A 21075-nucleotide genomic window follows, 5' to 3' on the forward strand; every position below is an offset into this window, starting at 1 on the left:
CACTGTACAAATATTAATTGGTTAAGTTCAAAATGATGGCTGAAAAGTGTTGCTGGAAAAGTGCAGCAGGTCAGGCAGCATCCAAGGAGCAGGAGAATCGACGTTTCGGGCATAAGCCCTTCTTCAGGAATGAAGAAGGGCTTATGCCCGAAACGTCGATTCTCCTGCTCCTTGGATGCTGCCTGACCTGCTGCACTTTTCCAGCAACACTTTTCAGCTCTGATCTCCAGCATCTGCAGTCCTCACTTTCTTCTAAAGTTCAAAATGATGTTCATGACTGCTCTCATTTTGTAATTAAGGGGTTTCATAGTGTAAGCAAGTTCTCTTGCAAGAAATATTATTTTTCTTACTGCTGATCTATTTTTTTCTTTATGAAAATCTATTGGTTGGCAAGCTGGAAACGTCTGGTGCTGTAGTTTCTTTATTGAAATTTAGTAATATTGCTCATTTGACTATTACTGTTGACATTGCCAGTGAGCAAATGCTTATTGGTTTCATAGGTAATTCCTCTGTCACTTATTTAGCTTAAAATATGGGAGTTCAAAACTAGGGGGCATAATTTTAAGGTGAGAGCAGAAAGATTTAAACAGGACATGAGGGGTAACTTTTTTTTATACAGAGTGGTTCGTATGTGGAATGAACTGGCAGAGGAAGTGGTGGATGCAGGTACAGTTACAATGTTTATAAGACATTTGGATAAGTACATGAATAGGAAACATTTGGAGGTATATGGGCCAAATGCAAACAGTTGGGACTAGTTTAGTTTGGGGAACATGGTTGGTGTGGACTAATTGGACTGAAGGGCCTGTTTCCACGCTGTGTGATTCTGATTTAAATGATTTCATATGCATGTATTAAGATTATATCCACTAATTTTGCCAGTAGTCATGTTTATACATTAGTTTTATAAAAGAGAATAAAATGAATGCATTGCAGAAAATAGCAGCTGAAATGAAGAAGAGATATCTTGAAATAACAGTCATAGAAGTCTCCAAGTCAAACCTTTGGTCAAACAGTAGTGTAAATGCATAAATAAGCATTTCTATCAGTACAGCAACAGAAGACATATATTACTAAGAATAATAACATCTTCATAGCATATGCAAATGCACAGTCTGATTTTCAGATAGCCTTGGAAGTTTTTTTCACTCGTTCACTGTAGGCACAAATGTCAGGCTTGTTTTTTTACTCTAGTGAATAGTAGTTAAGAATTTGACTGAACAACTCTTCAGCAATTACAATGCAATTTCTGAGAATGAACCATAAGATAAAATTGTGGGTTTTTTGTAGTACGATTGGTTACAATAATACACCTATGGCTAGTACCACTGTGACCAATTCTGGCATGAATTTTCGTAAAGGTTGAGAGAGTATGTGATTTCACCAACATGGTCATGGAAACCTGATTCTGGAAATCTTGCCCTCAAATCCTGCATCACCATTTTCACTGTGGTATATACAACATGACTTGTTGGTTTTACACTTTCTAGGCAAAGTTGTAAAGCTGTCAGTTATTAGGAGAGGTATAATATCATTTGATACCTACAAAAGGTAGAGCAATAAAGTGCCCTTTAGGAGACATCAAGTCTCTTGGTGGCTAACAATAGACAGGAATATGTATAAAAAGTGGAAACGCTCCTTGGAACTATCAAGCTATCTAGGGAACTGTCAAATTAATTGAATCTGTCAAGCTGGCAAATTAAATCCAACTTTTTTGGATAAAAAGCTGCTTGCAGTGCAAACAATTTTTTGTTCTGTTGACATAAGCTTGATGGCCACTACTAAAAATTTGTGCTGCATGACTGATCTCTCAACCTTCCATCACAGTGGGTTTACTGTCAGTTCACAGTTTGATTGGCAGCTCCAAGTGCTTATAAAGTATTTTTATTGTTCTTATGAAGGTTGCTATTGAATAAACTTAGTTGCAGTAAATAGGATTGATTCAGAATTTCTTTTAATAGTGAATTTATAAATCAAACCTGATTTTCTAAATATCAGCATGGATCCTGATGTATGTCTGTGGTGATACTGGGTGAGTTGGTACAGATTGTAATTCAGAAGCTGGTGGGTGGGAAGCATGAGTTGGCACTGCTAGGTTAGTAGGGATATGAGGTGTTCCTTTTAAGGCAATTGGGATCCTGATGAACGTATGTAAATCCACCTGACACATGCAAAGTATATAAATTATACTTGAACAAAGTCTGAATAGGTAAATCTCTGCAGCTTTTCAGGCAGCTGAAAGTAGGACTGCATCTGTTCTGACCCTGTGTAGACCTTTAATCAAAGGACAGTCATTGATGGTAAATGAAAGGTAGCAACATTTCAGCTGCTTGAGCTTTCTCTCCTGCCTGTTGGTTTTTCTGGACAAAGCAACTAACTGGTGGTCTGTATATGCAGCTTAGGAGGCAGCTTACCCATCAAGTGTGTGCTTTGTAGTCAGACATTAGAGTACCTTTACTCAGACTGAAACTATTCAGTTTTCCAGCGCCCTCTTTGGGCAATGTAGCCTGCTGCTCCAATAACCCCCTTAAGCAGCTGCAGGGAAGCTGCTTCCATTTAGGTAGTGACCTTCCAAGGCCAGGCTCTACAAAATGCCTGGTACTCTGTAAACTGGCCTGTAAGGCCTTTATGTAAACAAATTGGCTTCCTGCCTCCTTGGAATATGCAGTTTCTCTGCAACTGGTTCTCCTGTTGGGAAAATACTTTGGCAATGAGTCTGCACAAGGAGCTGTTGTCACCTGACTCCCCTCTATTTTGCCAGCCCTTTGCTTCATAGCCCATAACCCATGGTCTGAAAAAAAATTATTGTTATGGAACCTGAAAGAACATTGTGCCCTCACAAAAATTATATTTTAACCTTCCCATTTTTTGCTTTTCTCTGCGTTGGACCTCCAGATTAACCTAAATTACATCTGGCTGTATCCCAAGACTGACTCTCAGTTGTAAACTTTCCATGCTATGTGCATGTTTTAATTCTAATAACTTATCTTAATTGTTTAATAAAAATATATTCTCAAAACAGATTTCAAATGATAAACCAGGTTCCACATTATGCAGGCATAAATGGTGTCCCATATAAACTAACATTTCTGGGCAAAATTTAAAACGACAGCACATTGCATGCTGCTATATCATGACAGATACACATTCCATGGATAATGCCAAAACTTGGACTGGATGTGAAAAGGAACATTTACAGACAGATTAGAAATTTGCTTTGGTGGCTTATCTTGACCCCTTTTATGTTCAAGCCAAAGGCAAGTTCCAATCATTATATTTAATAAGGATAAGAGGGCATAATGTCGAAGTGTAACCTGGCATAAAAAAAAATGATTTGATTACAAACCAAGTTCCTAAGAGATGAAATGGATCTTTACCAGTAGTGTGGAATGAGCTCATGGTGAATCAGCAGCCCAGTTTACCTGGTGTCCAATTTCTTTTCCAATTCATTAGTGAGGAAGTAGGAATACGGTAACTTTTAATCCCCAGAAGCAACTAATTTATCCAGTAAAAGTTAGTTTTTCAACTAATCTTGTGCTAAAGGTATATCCTATAATGCAATAGGATCTTTTTTTTTGCTGTCATGGTATTAAGTTATTAATTATTAATTATTAAATATTTAGACCTTAATTCTGAAACCAAATAACAAATGGCTGTTTTTGGCTATATATTTCCAGTTTATGCTACACCACTGATGGAGGGCAGAGGGAATACTCACATTTAATGGCATTTTAGTTACATCAGAGGGCAGAGGTAAGTTTTCCATCCTTGTTTATCAAGCTATTTGACTGTACACTATATATCTCAAAACCTAATGGACAGATTTCATAATCATTTATTGCACAGCCAGGATATGGTTAGTGAAAGAACTGATTGATTGAATGATTTTTAGCAAAGAGGTTGTTCTGAATTCAAATCCTGAATTTTTAAATGATCTCTAACTTTGTACAATAGCGTATGATGAATTTTTTCAAATGATATGGGTTGATTTATTTAGAATGCTGTTGGTTGTTTTAGAATGTTGTGGCTTGTCTCAATTGTTGTGGTGGAATTTATCACCGCTGTCAAAATATAAATAGGGTTTTCCGATCAGGATATTGGATGCAGATTCACCTAAAGCTTCTTCAGTGAGACAAAGTCTTAATAATTAGATTTTATCAGCTTTGTGATTGCAGAGCATCAACTAGGATATATGTAAGACTTAAAGGTTCATAATTGCAATATGTTGAGGAAACATTTTGCACCTCTTTAGTAAAGTGGTTAACGTTTCCTACAAAACTTCCTATAGGTCTGCTGAGGCATCTATAGTGACACTTCTTAGAATATAAACAGGATCAGACAAAGTCAGTTATTAGTTCACCAGTTTCTCATTTCACCGAAGAAATGTTTGCCTTCCACTGGAATCCCAGAAGCCCCAACCTACTCCAGCCCATCATGGAACATAGCTGAGGATTGTAACTTGAGTGGCTGTTATAGGTTTGAATAACATCCCATAATGGTGAGGTATTCAGAACTCCAACTCACTGTTATGTTTGGCAAGGGACTTTGGCTTGATGTGCTGTAGGTTTTAATGAGCTGCAGCAACAGTAAAAAGTTACATTCAGAGTAACAAGGAGATTTAAGTTCACACAGCAAATTATTCAAAACATTGGCGCTCAAGAGGAAATAATGAAATTTAGTAAAGCCATGGTACTTAAAAATTCAACAATATTAGTTCCATACATTTGCTGGCACAATATTTAAATATTCCTCTGCATATTTTTTATATTTTTACATTTATATTGGTGTTTTTTGTTTTAATGTTAACTAGGTTTCTATTTAGACTATCAAAACTAAACTGTTATCAGCTGAGCAGAAATGTGAATAAATCACAAACAACTCAGCCACATATTTTACTAAATTCTATGTTCCTGTCATTTATAGTGAACTTGAGGAGACACATGTTTGCCAAAAGAGACTGCTACTCGCTGCAAAGTAATCCACAAAGCAAAACTTAACTTCTGATGGTAATTGCCACTGAGCTTAAATAAGAAATGTAATTGCTGACAATATAACTTAAGCAGTGTTACAGCAAAACTAACCACTATTTTTATTAAAGCATACAGGCCCTATTCAAACAACTGTTAGTATTGGCACAGGAGGAAATGGAAGTTCTTTAAGTCTGTGGTCTTAATCTGAAATTTGACTTTACTTGCTTAAGAATAATGTGTTGCAATATACGTGAGGTACAAAAGCTTCATGATGATGCAGTAGGATTGTTTTGTTGTTAATGGCTCATTAGCTTGCCTTTACCCTGAAATTTGTCCTAACTTGTCATTTCAAGTATCTTTCAGGCTTTGCCATACTATCACATTCTGTATTGCAGTACTTAGCCAGCAGCACAAAGTTCATTATTCTCCAGAACATTTCATGGTACCAAAGCCAGGCAGAATAACCTTTCCTTTTGTATATAAGTCTGCTTCCATTCCTTTATTCATGCGTTGTACCAAAAGTTTCTCATAAAGCAAAGGGTGGTAGGCACCCAAGGTACAGGCAGCATCATAGTATCGCTCATGGTAGTGACAGAGATCTGTCTGTCTGATGGAAGGGATATACTCGTAGATATTGACATTGTCACACAACGACATCATGATAAGGATTCCTGGAAAACATTTATCAAGCCCATCAGAAAAACATTGAAAATTACACTTTGATTACACCGTCAACCTAAATATTAAATTCAGGACAAAATGTCAACTCTTCATTTAAACACTCAGTGACCATTCCTAATAGCATTTTAAGCATTTAAGCCTGATTATTCCCATCACTCATAAAGAGAACCTCCCCAGTAATGTCATGATCTGTGACTCTATCATTCATGCTCTTACCACCAGACAGCACATTTATTGAAAATATCTGAAATGTTTCCAATACAATTTCTTTGAGTAACTAAAGTAACTAAGGATTTAAATACATACATAAATATTCCACAGCAGCATATTTATTTTACATATTATCTCATGAATTTTCGGTGCGTTCATTAAAGTTTTAATTATAATCCTAAGTGCTTCTCAGAAGCCTAGGCCTCATTTGGATATTTTAGCCTTAAATAGCTCAGTTTTAATGCAAGCTCTGAACATATACAGATTTTAGACAAAAGTCCAGCTTATACAAGAGTTTGTATGATACAAGAAAGAAACAAATAATTTTTCATTTCTTTTTATTTCTCATGTTATTGCCCTCAAGTTGATAGGTTACTGTGAGAGGTAATTTCGGTTTAAACTTTAAGATGTGCCTGGACCACAGACTGATCTATAATAAAAGACAAAACTTTTGTTTCTTTTCTAGAACATTTTATATACTCAAAAGTAGAATAGTTTAAATTGTGCAGAATGCTGACAATTTGTGAGCAGAGTAAAAAACAAACAGGCCCTTGATTGATGAAACCATTAACATAGGCAGGGAAGGATGAGTCCTTGACTGATAAGACTGCAGGATAGGGAAACGACTCGAGAGACATCTGCTACAGATTGATAAGACCGCTAGCACAGAGAAGAATAAGTCTTTGACTGATAAGACTACAGGGTGAGAAAAACAACAACTTTAGAGACTCTGAAGACATTTGTTGCAGACTTTGTGATAAGAGTGCAAATTGGAGAATAATGATGTTTTTAAGAATGTGAACCTCATGGCTCGTTAGAGCCAAGGAGGGGAGGGACTTGTACTGTATATAATGGGAGACTTTGTAAGCCTCAGCGCCCCTTTTTTCTTTCAAGGGTGCCCAACTCTGCAGACTTGTTAATAAAACTTTGTTTTCCTGAATTTGTCTAGAGCGATTATTGAGAAGCGATTTTCGTTTCTAACAACTTGGGGGCTCGTCGTCCGGGATCAACACTCCGGCCGCAAGGGGAGTTGAGGAAGGATATCGGAGAAGGTGCACCCTGCCGAGTTCGGCAGTCCCTGATTCCTTGCTTGTCGCCCCGCGCGGCTTGAGCGAGTGATATCCGGGAGGCTCAGGAAAACAAAGGAGGGGTGTACCCGAGGCAGTGGGGACGGTTAACGATCGAGTAATTTCGGTGCTCCGAACCCAGGTAAGAAAAAAAAACTTGCGGGGACCGTGTTTCCGGAGGACTGGGGACCTACGGGGTGCCTGTGGATTTTTCTACAGAGACGTGGGACTCAGGAACCTAGAAACTGGGGCTCGCCTGTGAGGGATTTTGCAGAGACCGTGTTTGAGGAGGAACGTGTACCTACGGGGTGCCTGTGATCTGTGTCACAGAGACGTAGGACACAGGAATCCAAAGACCGGGGGTGCCTGCAAAGGAACCTGGGCGATCACGGGGCTGAAGGTCCGGGAATTGGCTACATTGTGATAGATTATCACGGGAAAAATACGAAGTCCTCGGAAATGGGAAATAAGGGATCTAAGGCGATTAAGGGAAAGGTAGGCTTAAACAGGGACAATGACACATACCCCGGGGTACCTGATGATAGTCCGTTAGGGAGAATGCTAAATAATTGGGATCAGGGTAGAAGAAAGGGAAAATCTAAAAGGAAGATGGTAAAATACTGTCAAAAGTGGTCCCAGAAACCTATTCAGGGCGACTCAGTGTGGTGGCCTAGATTCGGTACTGACGAAGACTGGGTCCGGCAAGCCCTCATTTTATATGTCAATTCAAAACCTGATGTTAATCTGGAAGAAAGTGATTATGCCCTTTGTTGGCTACCGGTTACGATATCTTGCCAAATGCAGGTAACTAATAAAGACTCGAAAGGGCAGAAAGAATGGGACCCTTTAGATCACTTACCGCCGCCCTACGTGACCCCGTCTGCCCCACAAAATGTTCCTTCGGGTGACGACGATTCAGGGGAAGGGGAAGAAAATGGGGAGGAATCACAAACTACCTCAGGGGTACAGACCAGATCTCAAGCTGGAAAGGGTCACAGACAAAACCCTGTCTCGATTGCAAGAATGAATCCACTCCGGGAAGTGCCCATGGGGGGCGAGGAAGGAAGGACGGGATATGTGAACGTTCCCTTGACGAGTACTGAAGTACGGAATTTCAGGAGGGAGATGAAGGGTCTACTAGAGGACCCCATGGGACTTGCTGAACAATTGGATCAGTTCCTGGGTCCGAATACTTACACGTGGGAAGAGATGTGTTCCATCATGAAAACATTGTTCTCTAGCCAGGAGTGTCAGATGATACGACAAGCTGCGCTCTTGGTCTGGGAGAGAGAAGGGGGAGAAGGAGGGGAGCAGAAGTTTCCCCTCACCGACCCCGAGTGGGATAAGAACACGGAGGAAGGACAGCGCAACATGAGAGACATGCGGGAATATTGGATAAAAGGAATAAGACACGCAGCCCCGAAGGGGCACAATTTTACCAAGGCCTTTGGTAATCATCAAAACCCGGAGGAAACCCCTACGGACTTCCTAGACAGGATTAGGAAGAATTTGCAGCAGTTTGCTGGGGTGGACCCTGAGACAGACGTGGGGCAACAACTCATACGGGTAGAGTTTGTATCAAAGGCCTGGCCGGACATACGAAAGAAGTTAGAGAAAATGGATGATTGGGATAGTAAATCTTTAAGTGAATTACTACGGGAGGCGCAAAAGGTGTTTGTGAGAAGGGACGATGAGAAGCAAAAGAAGGCGACAAAGATAATGATGCAAACGGTGCAACAAATGACAGCTGGAAGAAGGGAAAAGGGAGAGCCGTGGCAGAAACAGGAAAGGGGAGAGTCGTGGCAAGAGCAGAGGAAAAGAGAACCATGGCCGGAACAAAGGAAGAGTGGAGGAACGCGAGACCGCGACAGGGAAACGAAGAGGACACTCAGATGTTACTATTGTAATGAAGAGGGACATTTTAAACGGGAGTGCTCCCGCTACAAGCGGGAGGTGAGGTCGTACGCCCTGATGGAGTAAGATTAGGGAGGTCGGGGGTTCCTACCCTTGGGGCAAAAGGACTATCGACAGGAACCCCTGGTAAACTTGAAAGTAGGGCCCCAAGGATCGGAGATCACATTTATGGTGGACTCGGGAGCCGAAAGATCAAGTATAATCCAAATACCCCCCGGCACCCGAGCAGGAGGAAAAGTTATGGGGGTATCTGGAATTGGAGGACAGAAATTACAAGTCCCAGTGGTGGAGGACGTGGAAATTGGGTATGAAAACAGAACTACTAAACGAGACCTCCTTCTACTGCCATCGGCGGGGTTTAATTTGTTAGGAAGAGACTTGCAGGTCAAACTAGGGATCGGAACGGTACCAAATAACGGGGAAATGGTGGTAAGGTTGTTCGCCCTCACCGAAGAAGATGATCAACAAATAGACCCGGAAGTATGGTACCGAGAGGGGAACAGAGGGGGTCTAAACATCAAACCTCTCCAAATCACCATGTTACCAGGAAGAGGCCCGGTAAGAAGGAAACAATACCCGATTGCTATGGAAGGACGGGAGGGGTTACAACCTGTGATAGAAAGATTAATCACAGATGACTACTGGAGGAATGCATGTCCCCTTTCAATACTCCAATACTCCCTGTGAGGAAGCCGGATGGGACATATAGGCTGGTGCAAGACTTGCGGGGGTTGAATGAAGTAGTCCAGGCTAGATACCCGGTGGTACCTAATCCCTACACGTTAATGAGTAAAATTCCCCCCGAACATGAATGGTTCAGCGTAATAGATCTGAAGGATGCTTTCTGGAGTTGCCCCCTTGACGAAGAAAGTCGGAACCTTTTTGCCTTTGAATGGGAGAATCCCTTCACAGGACGAAAGCGACAGTTAAGATGGACGGTCTTGGTGCAGGGATTCACGGAGTCACCCAATTTGTTTGGACAAATACTGGAGCAGATCTTAGGAGGATTTCGGTGTAACGCGGAGAATCAATTGCTCCAATATGTCGATGATCTCTTACTCTCAGGACCAAGAGAAGAGGAGGTACGAGCAGACACCGTTGCCCTGCTGAACTTCCTGGGGAAACAGGGTCTACGCGTCTCCAGGACAAAACTCCAGTTTGTGGAGCGAGAAGTAAGATATCTGGGTCATCAAGTCAGTAAGGGGCACCGCCGTATCACGCCAGAACGAATATCAGGGATTATGGGTATGCCAATACCCAGGACGAAGAAGGAAGTCAGACAATTCCTGGGACTAGTAGGGTATTGCCGGATATGGATTGAAAGTTACACCACTTTAGTAAAATTTTTGTACGACAAACTGGGACAAGAAGGACAAAAGGTGGACTGGTCAGATGAGGATGAGCAGCGATTTAATATTATTAAAAGTAAACTGATTCGAGCTCCGGTATTAGCTTTACCCATCCTGAAGGAACCGTTCCAGTTATATGTTAATAGCGCCGGCGGAATTGCCCAGGGTGTGCTTACTCAGCTGCGGGCAGGGAAACGTCAGCCGGTTGCATTTTTGTCAAAAATGTTAGACCCTGTGTCATGTGGATGGCCGACCTGTATCCAGGCAGTGGCAGCTACGGCAATGTTAGTAGAAGAGGCCCGAAAACTTAGCTTTGGAGGAAGGATCACAGTATACTCCCCACATTCGGTTAGTACCATACTGGCTCAAAAGGCTCACCGCTGGTTAACAGACTCTCGCATCCTGAAGTATGAGACGATTTTGATGACCGGGAACGATCTCAATTTTGCAAAAGATCTCAGTTGCAACCCAGCCCAGTTTCTGTACGGACGTCCTGCAGACGGGGAACAGGAGCATGATTGTGTGGAATTTGTGGACTTGCAGACCAAGAGCCGAGAGGACCTGCAAGAAGCCCCGCTGGGTGAGGGACAGGAACTGTATATCGACGGGTCCTCCCGGTGCATCAGTGGAGTACGATACAGTGGCTATGCTGTCATAGATGGTGCAACGAAACGGACGATTGAGTCCGGACGACTGCCCGGGAAGTGGTCAGCCCAATCCTGTGAGTTGTACGCCCTCCAGAGGGCCCTGAAGTTGTTGGAAGGGAAAGTGGGAACCATATATACTGACTCAAAGTATGCATACGGAGTCGTTCATACTTTCGGGAAAATCTGGAAAGAGCGAGGATTGATAACTTCCCGGGGAAAAGAATTAGCTCACGAACAAATGATCAGCCTAACGTTGGAAGCCCTGGCGTTACCTACGGAACTTGCAGTAGTCCATGTACCCGGTCACCAGAAGGGGTCGACACCGGAAGCGGTGGGAAACCGGCTGGCAGACGAGGAAGCCAAGCGGGCAGCGGTCGAAAAATCCGTCCAATTGTTAACGTTAATACCGTTGAGGGAAGGGCTCGCTAAACAACCCGTCTTCACCCAGGGGGAGATTGATAAAATGGATCAATTAGGTGCCCGGCTAGATACTAACGGGAAGTGGACGGTTCCTGATGGGAGACAAGTACTGAACAAACAGATCACCCGAGGTATTCTCCACCGATTACACCATCAGACCACTGGGGGGTGCAAGCCATGTGTGATACAATCCTGAGAGACTATGTATGCAGGGGGATATACACATTAGCCCAACAAGAGGTAGTCGGATGCCCCACTTGCCGGCGTATTAATCAGAAGGCCATGCGTTCTATGCCAGCCGGTGGTCAGCCCCTCGCGATTAGGCCATTTCAGAGGATCCAAGTCGACTTTACAGAATTACCCCCAGTACAGAGATGGAAATATCTGCTAGTAATAGTAGACCATTTCACTCACTGGGTAGAGGCTTTCCCAACTGCCAAAGACGATGCACCAACCGTGGCCCGACTGTTGTTAGAGAACATAATCCCGAGATATGGCATAATGGAATCTATCGACTCCGACTGCGGGACGCATTTTATTTCTAAGCTACACCATTTGATCTGTACTGCCCTGGGTATCCAATGGAAATTCCACGCACCCTGGCATCCTCAGAGTTCGGGTCGAGTTGAGAGAATGAATGACACGCTCAAGACCCAATTGACTAAGCTGATGTTAGAAACAAAGTTACCCTGGCCAAAGTGCCTGCCCATTGCCCTATTGAGGATACGTACGGCACCTCGCCGAGATGTCGGGGTTTCCCCCTATGAAATGCTGTTCGGATTACCCTATTGGAGTAAGGTTGATGGATGTCCCACTCTACAAGGGGGGGATGTATTTATCCGAACCTATTTACTGGCCTTATCCCGTTCTTTTGCAGAACTCCGGAGGAAAGGTCTCCTGGCTCAGACTCCGCCGCTCGACTTCCTCCTGCATAAGGTGGAGCCCGGAGATTGGATACTTGTTAAGACCTGGAAGGCCGAAAAGCTCCAGCCGCGGTGGGAAGGACCGTTCCTGGTTCTGTTAACAACTGAAGCAGCTGTTCGGACGAAAGAAAAAGGGTGGGTCCACGCATCAAGGATAAAGGGGCCTGTTCCGCCTGAAGAAGAAAGCACCTGGACATGCGAGCAAGGGGACAAGCCGTTGTCGGTAAAACTGAAAAGACAGCAATAATGAACTCTACTTGGACTGTATTGGTGGGGATATTGATCAGTTTACTCCTGTATGTGGGGGAGGGTGAGGGGAGATGTGACAAATGTCGAACTACAGTAAGACTTGGGATTCGAATCTATTCGGGATCATTTGTGTCCCATTCCTATGTGGACGATAGGTGTTACGATGTGAGTGCACGCCATGAATGTTGGGAGGATGGGAGACCCTATTATCAGGTATATAATAAAGGATACGGTGGCAAAATCCATGGATGCCCTATAAATGACCGCTGGGTGTGTATTAGCAAAACTGGGAGGTGGGACCTATCCTCCGTGTTGCTCAGGGAGCAGGTTGACAGAGTCAAGGAGTCAGGATACAGATCACTGATCGGGGGTTGGGGAAAGAGCAAGACCGTCAGGGAACGGTCGTGCTCCCTAAAGTGCCATCTGTATACGCAGAGGTAGAAGGAAAGATTGAACTCCCTGATGTTACACAAAACCTGTTTATTGATCTCACCTCTAGAATAGCCACTGTTTTAAATGTTAGCAATTGCTGGGTCTGTGGGGGGCCACATATGTCGGAACAATGGCCGTGGACTGGTCAAAGCTTAGACATAGGGGAATTGCTGCAAACCACTTGGACTCATGACAACGACAGAAAAAGCCAGGGGTGGAGATTGACAAACAGCCCTGAGGGCCAGTTCTGTATTGAAGGCAAGGGGACCGTGAAGGTAGGGATTAGCCCCTGTCAGAATATATTGGATGCAACCACGCGAGTATGGTGGCCTGTGAATATTGCTTGGTACATTGCAAACCGAGATCATCAAAATTGCATTCGGTTACGTTCTGATTCCTCCTCTTACGAGCTAAGTGCTGACCCTTCCAATGGCATGAAAAGAGTGTGGAGCGGTGGTTGTCAGGGGAATCAATGCTGGAATAATCCTGTCCAGACTCTGCCACAGTCTGGGGCCAACAATCCGAATACTGGAATTGCAGTGGTCCTGGTCCTTATGAGGGCGTCCCTGGGGTAAAGGAGTTGTGGGATGACGTTGTGAGGCAGGGAGGGCCTGCTCCAGATGGCCTATTTTGGATATGCGGTAATCAGGCATATTCCAAACTGCCCATGGGATGGGCTGGAGTATGCTTCCTGGGTCTAATAAGACCTGAATTCTTCCTATTACCCCGGGAGGAAGGCGATGATTTGGGAGTTAAACTCTTTGACTCCCTGCGTAGGTCGCCAAGGGATATCCGAGTCGGTGATTGGGGGGATGAGTGGCCACCGGCCCGGATTATTGAATACTACGGGCCGGCTACGTGGGCACAGGACGGATCATGGGGATATCGTACTCCTATCTATATGTTAAATCGAATTATCAGGCTCCAAGCAGTCGTAGAGGTCATTACTAACCGGACTGCCCTGGCCCTAGAGTTGTTGGCTAAGCAGCAGGATCAGATGAGGGCTGCTATATATCAAAACCGACTTGCCTTGGATTATCTGTTGGCCTCGGAGGGGGGTGTGTGCGGGAAATTTAACCTGACAAACTGCTGTCTAGAAATTGACGATAATGGTAAAGCGGTTTTGAAAATTTCCGATGAAATTCGGAAATTGGCCCATGTGCCAGTACAATCTTGGCGTCCTCTTAGTGGCATCGGATGGTGGGATGGTCTCCTAGGTGGTAGCTGGTGGCGCACGGCGTTGCTGGTGGTTGGGGGAGGCATGATTCTTCTTCTCGTATTACCCTGCCTAACTCCCTGTATTCAGTTTTTAATTCAGAAAAATATTTCCCGACTCCAGGCAGTGGTGGTTCCACAACATAGGACGCGGGAACTTAAGGTGATGTTGCTGCGAAAGACCAAGGATTTCCCGGGCCCTTGAGGGAGGGGGGGCTTATCTTGGTCAGGCACATCTTAAAGAAAGAAAAGGGTGGAATTGTGAGAGGTAATTTCGGTTTAAACTTTAAGATGTGCCTGGACCACAGACTGCTCTATAATAAAAGACAAAACTTTTGTTTCTTTTCTAGAACATTTTATATACTCAAAAGTAGAATAGTTTAAATTGTGCAGAATGCTGACAATTTGTGAGCAGAGTAAAAAACAAACAGGCCCTTGATTGATGAAACCATTAACACAGGCAGGGAAGGATGAGTCCTTGACTGATAAGACTGCAGGATAGGGAAACGACTCGAGAGACATCTGCTACAGATTGATAAGACCGCTAGCACAGACAGAGAAGAATAAGTCTTTGACTGATAAGACTACAGGGTGAGAAAAACAACAACTTTAGAGACTCTGAAGACATTTATTGCAGACTTTGTGATAAGAGTGCAAATTGGAGAATAATGATGTTTTTAAGAATGTGAACCTCATGGCTCGTTAGAGCCAAGGAGGGGAGGGACTTGTACTGTATATAATGGGAGACTTTGTAAGCCTCAGTGCGCCTTTTTTCTTTCAAGGGTGCCCAACTCTGCAGACTTGTTAATAAAACTTTGTTTTCCTGAATTTGTCTAGAGCGATTATTGAGAAGCGGTGCTGAGTTCGAGGGATTTGACTGAGACAAGGTGGGGGGGGGAGGGGAAATGAGGAAACTGGAGAAATCTGAGTTCATCCCTTGTGGTTGGAGGGTTCCTAGGCGGAAGATGAGGTGCTCTTCCTCCATCGCTATGGTCTGGCGATGGAGTCGTTGAGCCACTGGGTGGTTGGGTTGGTTGGTCCGGGTGTCCCAGAGGTGTTCTCTGAAACTTTCCGCAATAGGCGGCCTGTCTCCCTAATATAGAGGAGGCCACATCGGGTGCAGAGGATGCAGTAAATGATGTGTGTAGAGGTGCAGGTGAATTTGTGGCGGATATAGAAGTATCCCTTGGGGTCTTGGAGGGAAGTAAGGGGGGGAGGTGTGGGCGCAAGTTTTGCATTTCTTGCGGTTGCAGGGGAAGGTGCCGGGAGTGGAGGTTGGGTTGGTGGGGGGTGTGGACCTAACGAGGGAGTCAGAGGGAATGGTCTTTTCAGAATGCTGATAGGGGAGGGAAATATATCCCTGGTGGTGGGGTCCGTTTGGAGGTGGCGGAAATGACGGTGGATGATATGCTGTATGTGGAGGTTGGTGGGTTGGTAGGTGAGGACCAGTGGGGTTCTGTCCTGGTGGCGGTTGGAGGGGCGGGGCTCAAGGGCAACGGAGCGGGAAGTGGAGGAGATGCGGTGGAGGGCATCGTTGACCACGTCTGGGGGGAAATTGCGGTCTTTGAAGAAGGAGGCCATCTGGGATGTACGGTATTGGAACTGATCCTCCTGGGAGCAGATGCAGCGGAGACGAAGGAATTAGGAATATGGGATGGCGTTTTTACAGGGGACAGGGTGGGAGGAGGTGTAATCTAGATAGCTGTGGGAGTCGGTCGATTTATAGTAAATGTCCGTGTTGATTCGGTCGCCCGAGATAGAAATGGAAAGATCTAGGAAGGGGAGGGAGGAGTCTGAGAAGGTCCAGGTGAATTTGAGGTTGGGGTGGAAGGTGTTGGTAAAATGGATGAACTGCTCAACCTCCTCGTGGGAGCACGAGGCAGCGCCGATACAGTCATCGGCTCTGGGACACCCGGACCAACCAACTACCCCGTGGCTCAACACTTCAACTCCCCCTCCTACTCCACCAAGGACATGCAGGTCCTTGGACGACTCCATCGCCAGACCATAGCAACACGAGGGTTGGAGGAAGAGTGCCTCACCACAAGGGATGAACTCAGATTTCTCCAGTTTCCTCATTTCCCCTCCCCCCCCACCTTGTCTCAGTCAAATCCCTCGAACTTAGCACCACCTTCCTAACCTGCAATCTTCTTCCTGACCTCTCTGCCCCCACCACACTCCAGCCTACCACCCTCACCTTGACCTCCTTCCACCTATCGCATTCCTAACGCCCCTCCCCCAAGTCCCTCCTCCCTACCTTTTATCTTAGCCTGCTGGACACACTTTCCTTATTCCTGAAGAAGGGCTTATGCCCGAAATGTCGATTCTCCTGTTCCTTGGATGCTGCCTGACCTGCTGCGCTTTTCCAGCAACACATTTTCAGCTCTGATCTCCAGCATCTGCAGTTCTCACTTTATCCAATCCAGGCATTGGACCATGGTCAGTGCTGCAGGTTCAATGCAACCAATCAGAGTTAGTAGTAAGTCAGTTGTGAAGGTGCACAGAGATGCCGCAGGGAGTGGAGTGCATTATTTCTCCCTCCAACTCTATTTTGATTTCGTCCCTCCCCTTCCCTTGACTGTTTTGATCACACAGCACTGCCCTTTGATGTGAAGGGCAGTGTTTGTCACTGGCCACCCGGGTGTTTTCCTATCTTCCCGGTGGTGGAAATTGAATAAAGATTCGTGCACTTTGTGTCTTTCACTGTGTCTCACACCTGCACACACACACCATGGTTGCTGGGGAATAAATAAGCACTACCACGGTTAGGCGGTAGTGTGGGGGGGGGTTTAAAAAAAAATATAATCAGGAGAGGAGCACTACCGCAGTTAAAAAAGTGAAGGTGCACAGAAATCTGAGAGGGGTCTAGTCATTCATTAGTCAAGTTGTCCTTCCAAGTTGATTGGAGTGGGTGGGGTGAACTGATATTTCCATATTTTGGGTTCTAGCAAGTCTGGCTTAGCAGTAAAGAGAAGCTAAAGCTACAACCCTGTCTGCTCTGGAAACTAGTCTGAGAATGAGTTGTTCCAGTACATTCGGTCAAGAATACAACTTAGTTTCACAGTTATTAGGAGCATCAAGTCTGCTAAAATCTTCTCTGGCATTTCTTAAGTAACTGTTCTTTAGAGAGACAAAGTATTTTTGGATTGTTGTGACAATGCTAGGAGCAATATTCCCTTTGGCCAAGGATTGAAAATCTATGTTAAAAGTTGTTAGATGCATGGGCCCAGAAACACATTTTGTTAACTGTTGCAAATAACCTGCAATAAAGACATAAAATACAGGTGTATTATTGGGGTCCTTGCATCTTCCAAGTTACAGCAAATGTCCTGTAACAAATTGTTTGGAGAGAGTGTTAGCAGTAGTACACTTGTTGAGAGACCATTTGCACAAATAGGACATTTGCAAGAAGCTAGCAACTGCAGAGGACATTGTTAGTCAATGGATATTTCTCATAGACTGAAGGGCTGTCATAAAAAGTATTGGTTGTAGTATTAGGCTTGGTTAGCCACTAAAGCATTGGATGAAGGATTGCCATAGGAATCCACCATTGGAGTGGATTAGCATGAACTGATTACTAGAAGTGAAATAATTTACCTTCAGAGAGTGAATAGAAAATATATAATCAATTTAGCTGTTGAGGAATCATTCAGGCAGTTAAAATCTAGCATATAGGAGTCATTAGTACAGCCATAGTAATTTTAGGACTAGACATACTCAAGAGATCAGGTTCAGGCAAGTTAGAGAAGACCACAGAAGATCCAGCATCCATGGGAAAGACAGACCAACTTCTTGATGAATGAAATGTTAAGTAGCAGTGCTGATTGTCTAATCAATCTCATCGTTGATCTAGAATGCAAATTGATTGTTATTTTTATCAATATGGTTATTCTTCAACATTTTTCTTTACTTTGGGGTTTTGTATAGTGCCCAAATCCCTATGCCAGCATATAAAGAAACAAATAAAGCTCCTATTTATGCTTTGTGGTACAGTTCTGTGATATGAATCACTGAGAAAGAGAACAGACAGACTTACCAATGAAGCCAGAGGAGGGAGGGTTTGGCTGTATGGTTTCCTGAGTGTTTTCCTGAATTACATCCCAAAGCTGCCAGACAAACTTTGGATGAAGAATGTAGAAGAGCTGGTCAGGATTCTTTCTTCTATATCGCAAATAGGGCAGGAACAGGTTGTAATCTGGTTTCTTGTACCACTGCGAAAGAGTGTGTGCATTAAAAGAGGATCAAAATGTTCAATTTCAATACTTTAGCATAAGAGTCTTGTTTCTTTCTGACATTGTTTCTCTTAATTCTTATCATTTTCAAAAGCAATTACTTTAAGTAAATCTAGAATTCAGAAAAACTCCAGCTATTTCTATTGGTCTTGTGGACCAAATGTGATTAGATGGTCAAGTATCAGCTAATTGTGATGCTGCTTATGTTAATTGTCAAAAGTAAGTACATATATTTTAAGATAGTTCAGTAAAATCAACAAATATTTATACCTGTCCTATGCATCTGTAACTCACTTTTGCATAATAATACCAAAAGTGGATGAGTTTAAAGTGGTGATAATTCTTCATATTCACATGAACATCAGAAGAAAAGAAGTCAATTTGATTTCTATTTAGAGACTCAAAATATTTATCAAAAGACACAGTTTACCACTCTGTGAGAGAACACAACTCTGTTACATTGTCCATTTATGTTAAGCTATTCTCCATCAACATACCTTCCGGTTGGGGACTGGGAGAAGAGGAAGATTTGATTGGCTAGGAGGGTGATAGCAGAGGTGGGATCAGAACTTCTGATGAAGTGTCACTGGACTCAAAACATAATTCTGTTTTCTTCTCACATATGCTGCCAGACCTGCTGAGTTTCTCCAGCAATTTCTGTTTTTATTTCAGATCTCCAGCATCTGCTGTTCTTTGTTTCGTTACAGAATAAAAGAGATCTTGCTGTAATTGTTTATTGTATAAGGTTTTGATGAGACCACACCTGGAATACTGTCTACAGCTTTGGTAGTGGTTGAGCAAATATTCAATAGATAGCTTCCTAGTATGAAATGGTTGTCTGACAATGAGAGGATGAGTAAATTGGTCCTGTGCTCACTGGCAAATGTGAAGAATAGTTCTACGCCTATTGTAGAGGCCAACTGGAATTTCTTATTCGGCTGCCTACAGGTGACCCACCAGCAGCCGAGCAGATTCTAGATCCTTCTCAGCTGCCTGATCAGTTGCTGCTGACATCCATCCGGTGGACAGGGTTCTAACTCCTCAGGAGGGACTGCATTGTTCTTTCCTTTTTCAATTAACAAGTTTATAAAGTCAGACAGAGGTTGCCTCAAAATGGTGGCTCTGTCTTTCACTATTGCCTGAGCTGTAGGCTTCATCTCTTTTGGAGATGGAGAATGTTCTGTTGGCGCACCAGTTCTGGGAGTCCACTGGCAATACCTCCTTGCCTATTGAGTCCACCCTCTGGACACTAATTGATTCAGGGAAACCAATGCTGTAAGGCTGTTCCACACTCACTGTAGGTTTTTGGCTCATAGTTGACCCCAATGCTTTACTACTTTGGACAGTAGTAAATTTAAAGGGTCAAATTCTGAACAAGAACCCCATCATCAATGCCCCCCCATCCAAAACTAATCAGGAAAATTATGGAATAAAGGGAGGATCTTGCTGTCACGATATGATGATTGTTATAGTTACTTACAGTTGAGGGAGAGAAGCTATTAAAAGTTGCACATGGAGCATGGTATTACAAGTGTGCCACTGAAATTGTGTGAATTTGAGAACTGTGACAGTAAGAAATGGCAACCCTGATGTAATGATCTGATTAGGGCCCAGTAAAGTTTGTTTACAGTAGACAGTGTGTGAAATCTCAGGTATTTACAAAGAGAATAAAGCCACAAAATTCCATGTTTCCAACAAACAAAATAAACATAACTATAGAAATTTAAGAAAAATAATACAATCTACTAAACATATATCTTTACTCTAGAAAATAAAGGCAGATACTTTCTATACATCTCAGCATCTCAAAGATTAATGTAATCAATGGCCAATTACATTCGTTTTGGTTGAAATATAAAAGGCAGAGCAGACACAGTAATCTTCCACCTTTGACTTTTTCCGACCTTCAGGCAGTTGCTGCAATACAAATTGAATGCCTTCATGTCGACCATAAGTGTTAAGATTTGGCAGGTGGTTCTTCCTGCTGCTAATCTTCCCCATTTAACCAGGCTGAGGACTGGCACTACACACCAATGTTCACACCAATGGCTGGGTTGTTTTGATGATGACTATTCCCAGAGTAGAACATGAATCTGGGGCCTTCTGTGTCTGAGACAGGAGGGTGACTCACTAAGCCACCATAGCATTTGAGCTCTCTGAGGAGAGCACGGAATTCTTTTTAAAGTAATGCTACAGGATCTTTTACCTCCATTGGACCAGATAGACAATTGCAGCTTAGCAAAGTGAGGAAAACGTCACACTTTGAAACGTCATTGAAATGAAGAAGGGAGGCAGATATTTCAGGCTAATATCCTGGGGATTTTAGGCAGTCTGATCTATGTGATTGAAGAACCACAGAAATGAGGCATATTCTTAACAGCACACTGAAATGACCATGCATTTCTAAGGTGTTTATGGATGAGCAGCTAACATTGGTCTTTCCAAAGATGCCTTTTTCTTATGGAGCATCAACCTAGATTATAAAATAAAGTCCTGGATTGGGATTTAGAACTGGTAATTAACTAACACAAAAATAAAAGTGCTACCACTTAGCCACACTAATCCCTTTACTTCATTGTGCCTTTCTGGACAAGCAGTGTTCACAAGTATAGCAGAAACATTTCCATCAGTTGTTCTTACCTTAAGGAGGTTTACTGAGTATGGTGCAGGATCCCAGGCCACCAAAACCACATTCTTAAATAGTATGTTATTATTAAATTTGTGCTCTGGGTTAACAAGAATCTGCAAATTATGATGGAAACAAAA

At 43.4% G+C, this 21075-nt stretch overlaps 1 protein-coding gene across 1 annotated transcript in view; it reads right to left on the reverse strand.

The window, feature by feature from the left end:
- Positions 1-204: 204 nt before the first annotated feature.
- LOC122550674 (beta-galactoside alpha-2,6-sialyltransferase 2-like) overlaps positions 205-21075 on the reverse strand; it is a 52540-nt gene continuing 31669 nt past the window's right edge. Inside the window, exons 3-5 of the mRNA XM_043691760.2 lie at positions 20950-21051; positions 18114-18288; positions 205-5641 (exon numbers count right to left, since the gene is read on the reverse strand). Of these exons, the coding sequence (XP_043547695.1) occupies positions 5391-5641; positions 18114-18288; positions 20950-21051 (528 nt within the window). The 3' untranslated portion in view covers positions 205-5390. The remainder of the gene's footprint in view (positions 5642-18113; positions 18289-20949; positions 21052-21075) is intronic.

This window comes from Chiloscyllium plagiosum, unplaced genomic scaffold (assembly GCF_037043375.1).
Source record: "Chiloscyllium plagiosum isolate Xiang-an unplaced genomic scaffold, Cpla_swu_hap1 HiC_scaffold_6, whole genome shotgun sequence".
In the NCBI taxonomy this organism is placed as follows: domain Eukaryota; kingdom Metazoa; phylum Chordata; class Chondrichthyes; order Orectolobiformes; family Hemiscylliidae; genus Chiloscyllium; species Chiloscyllium plagiosum.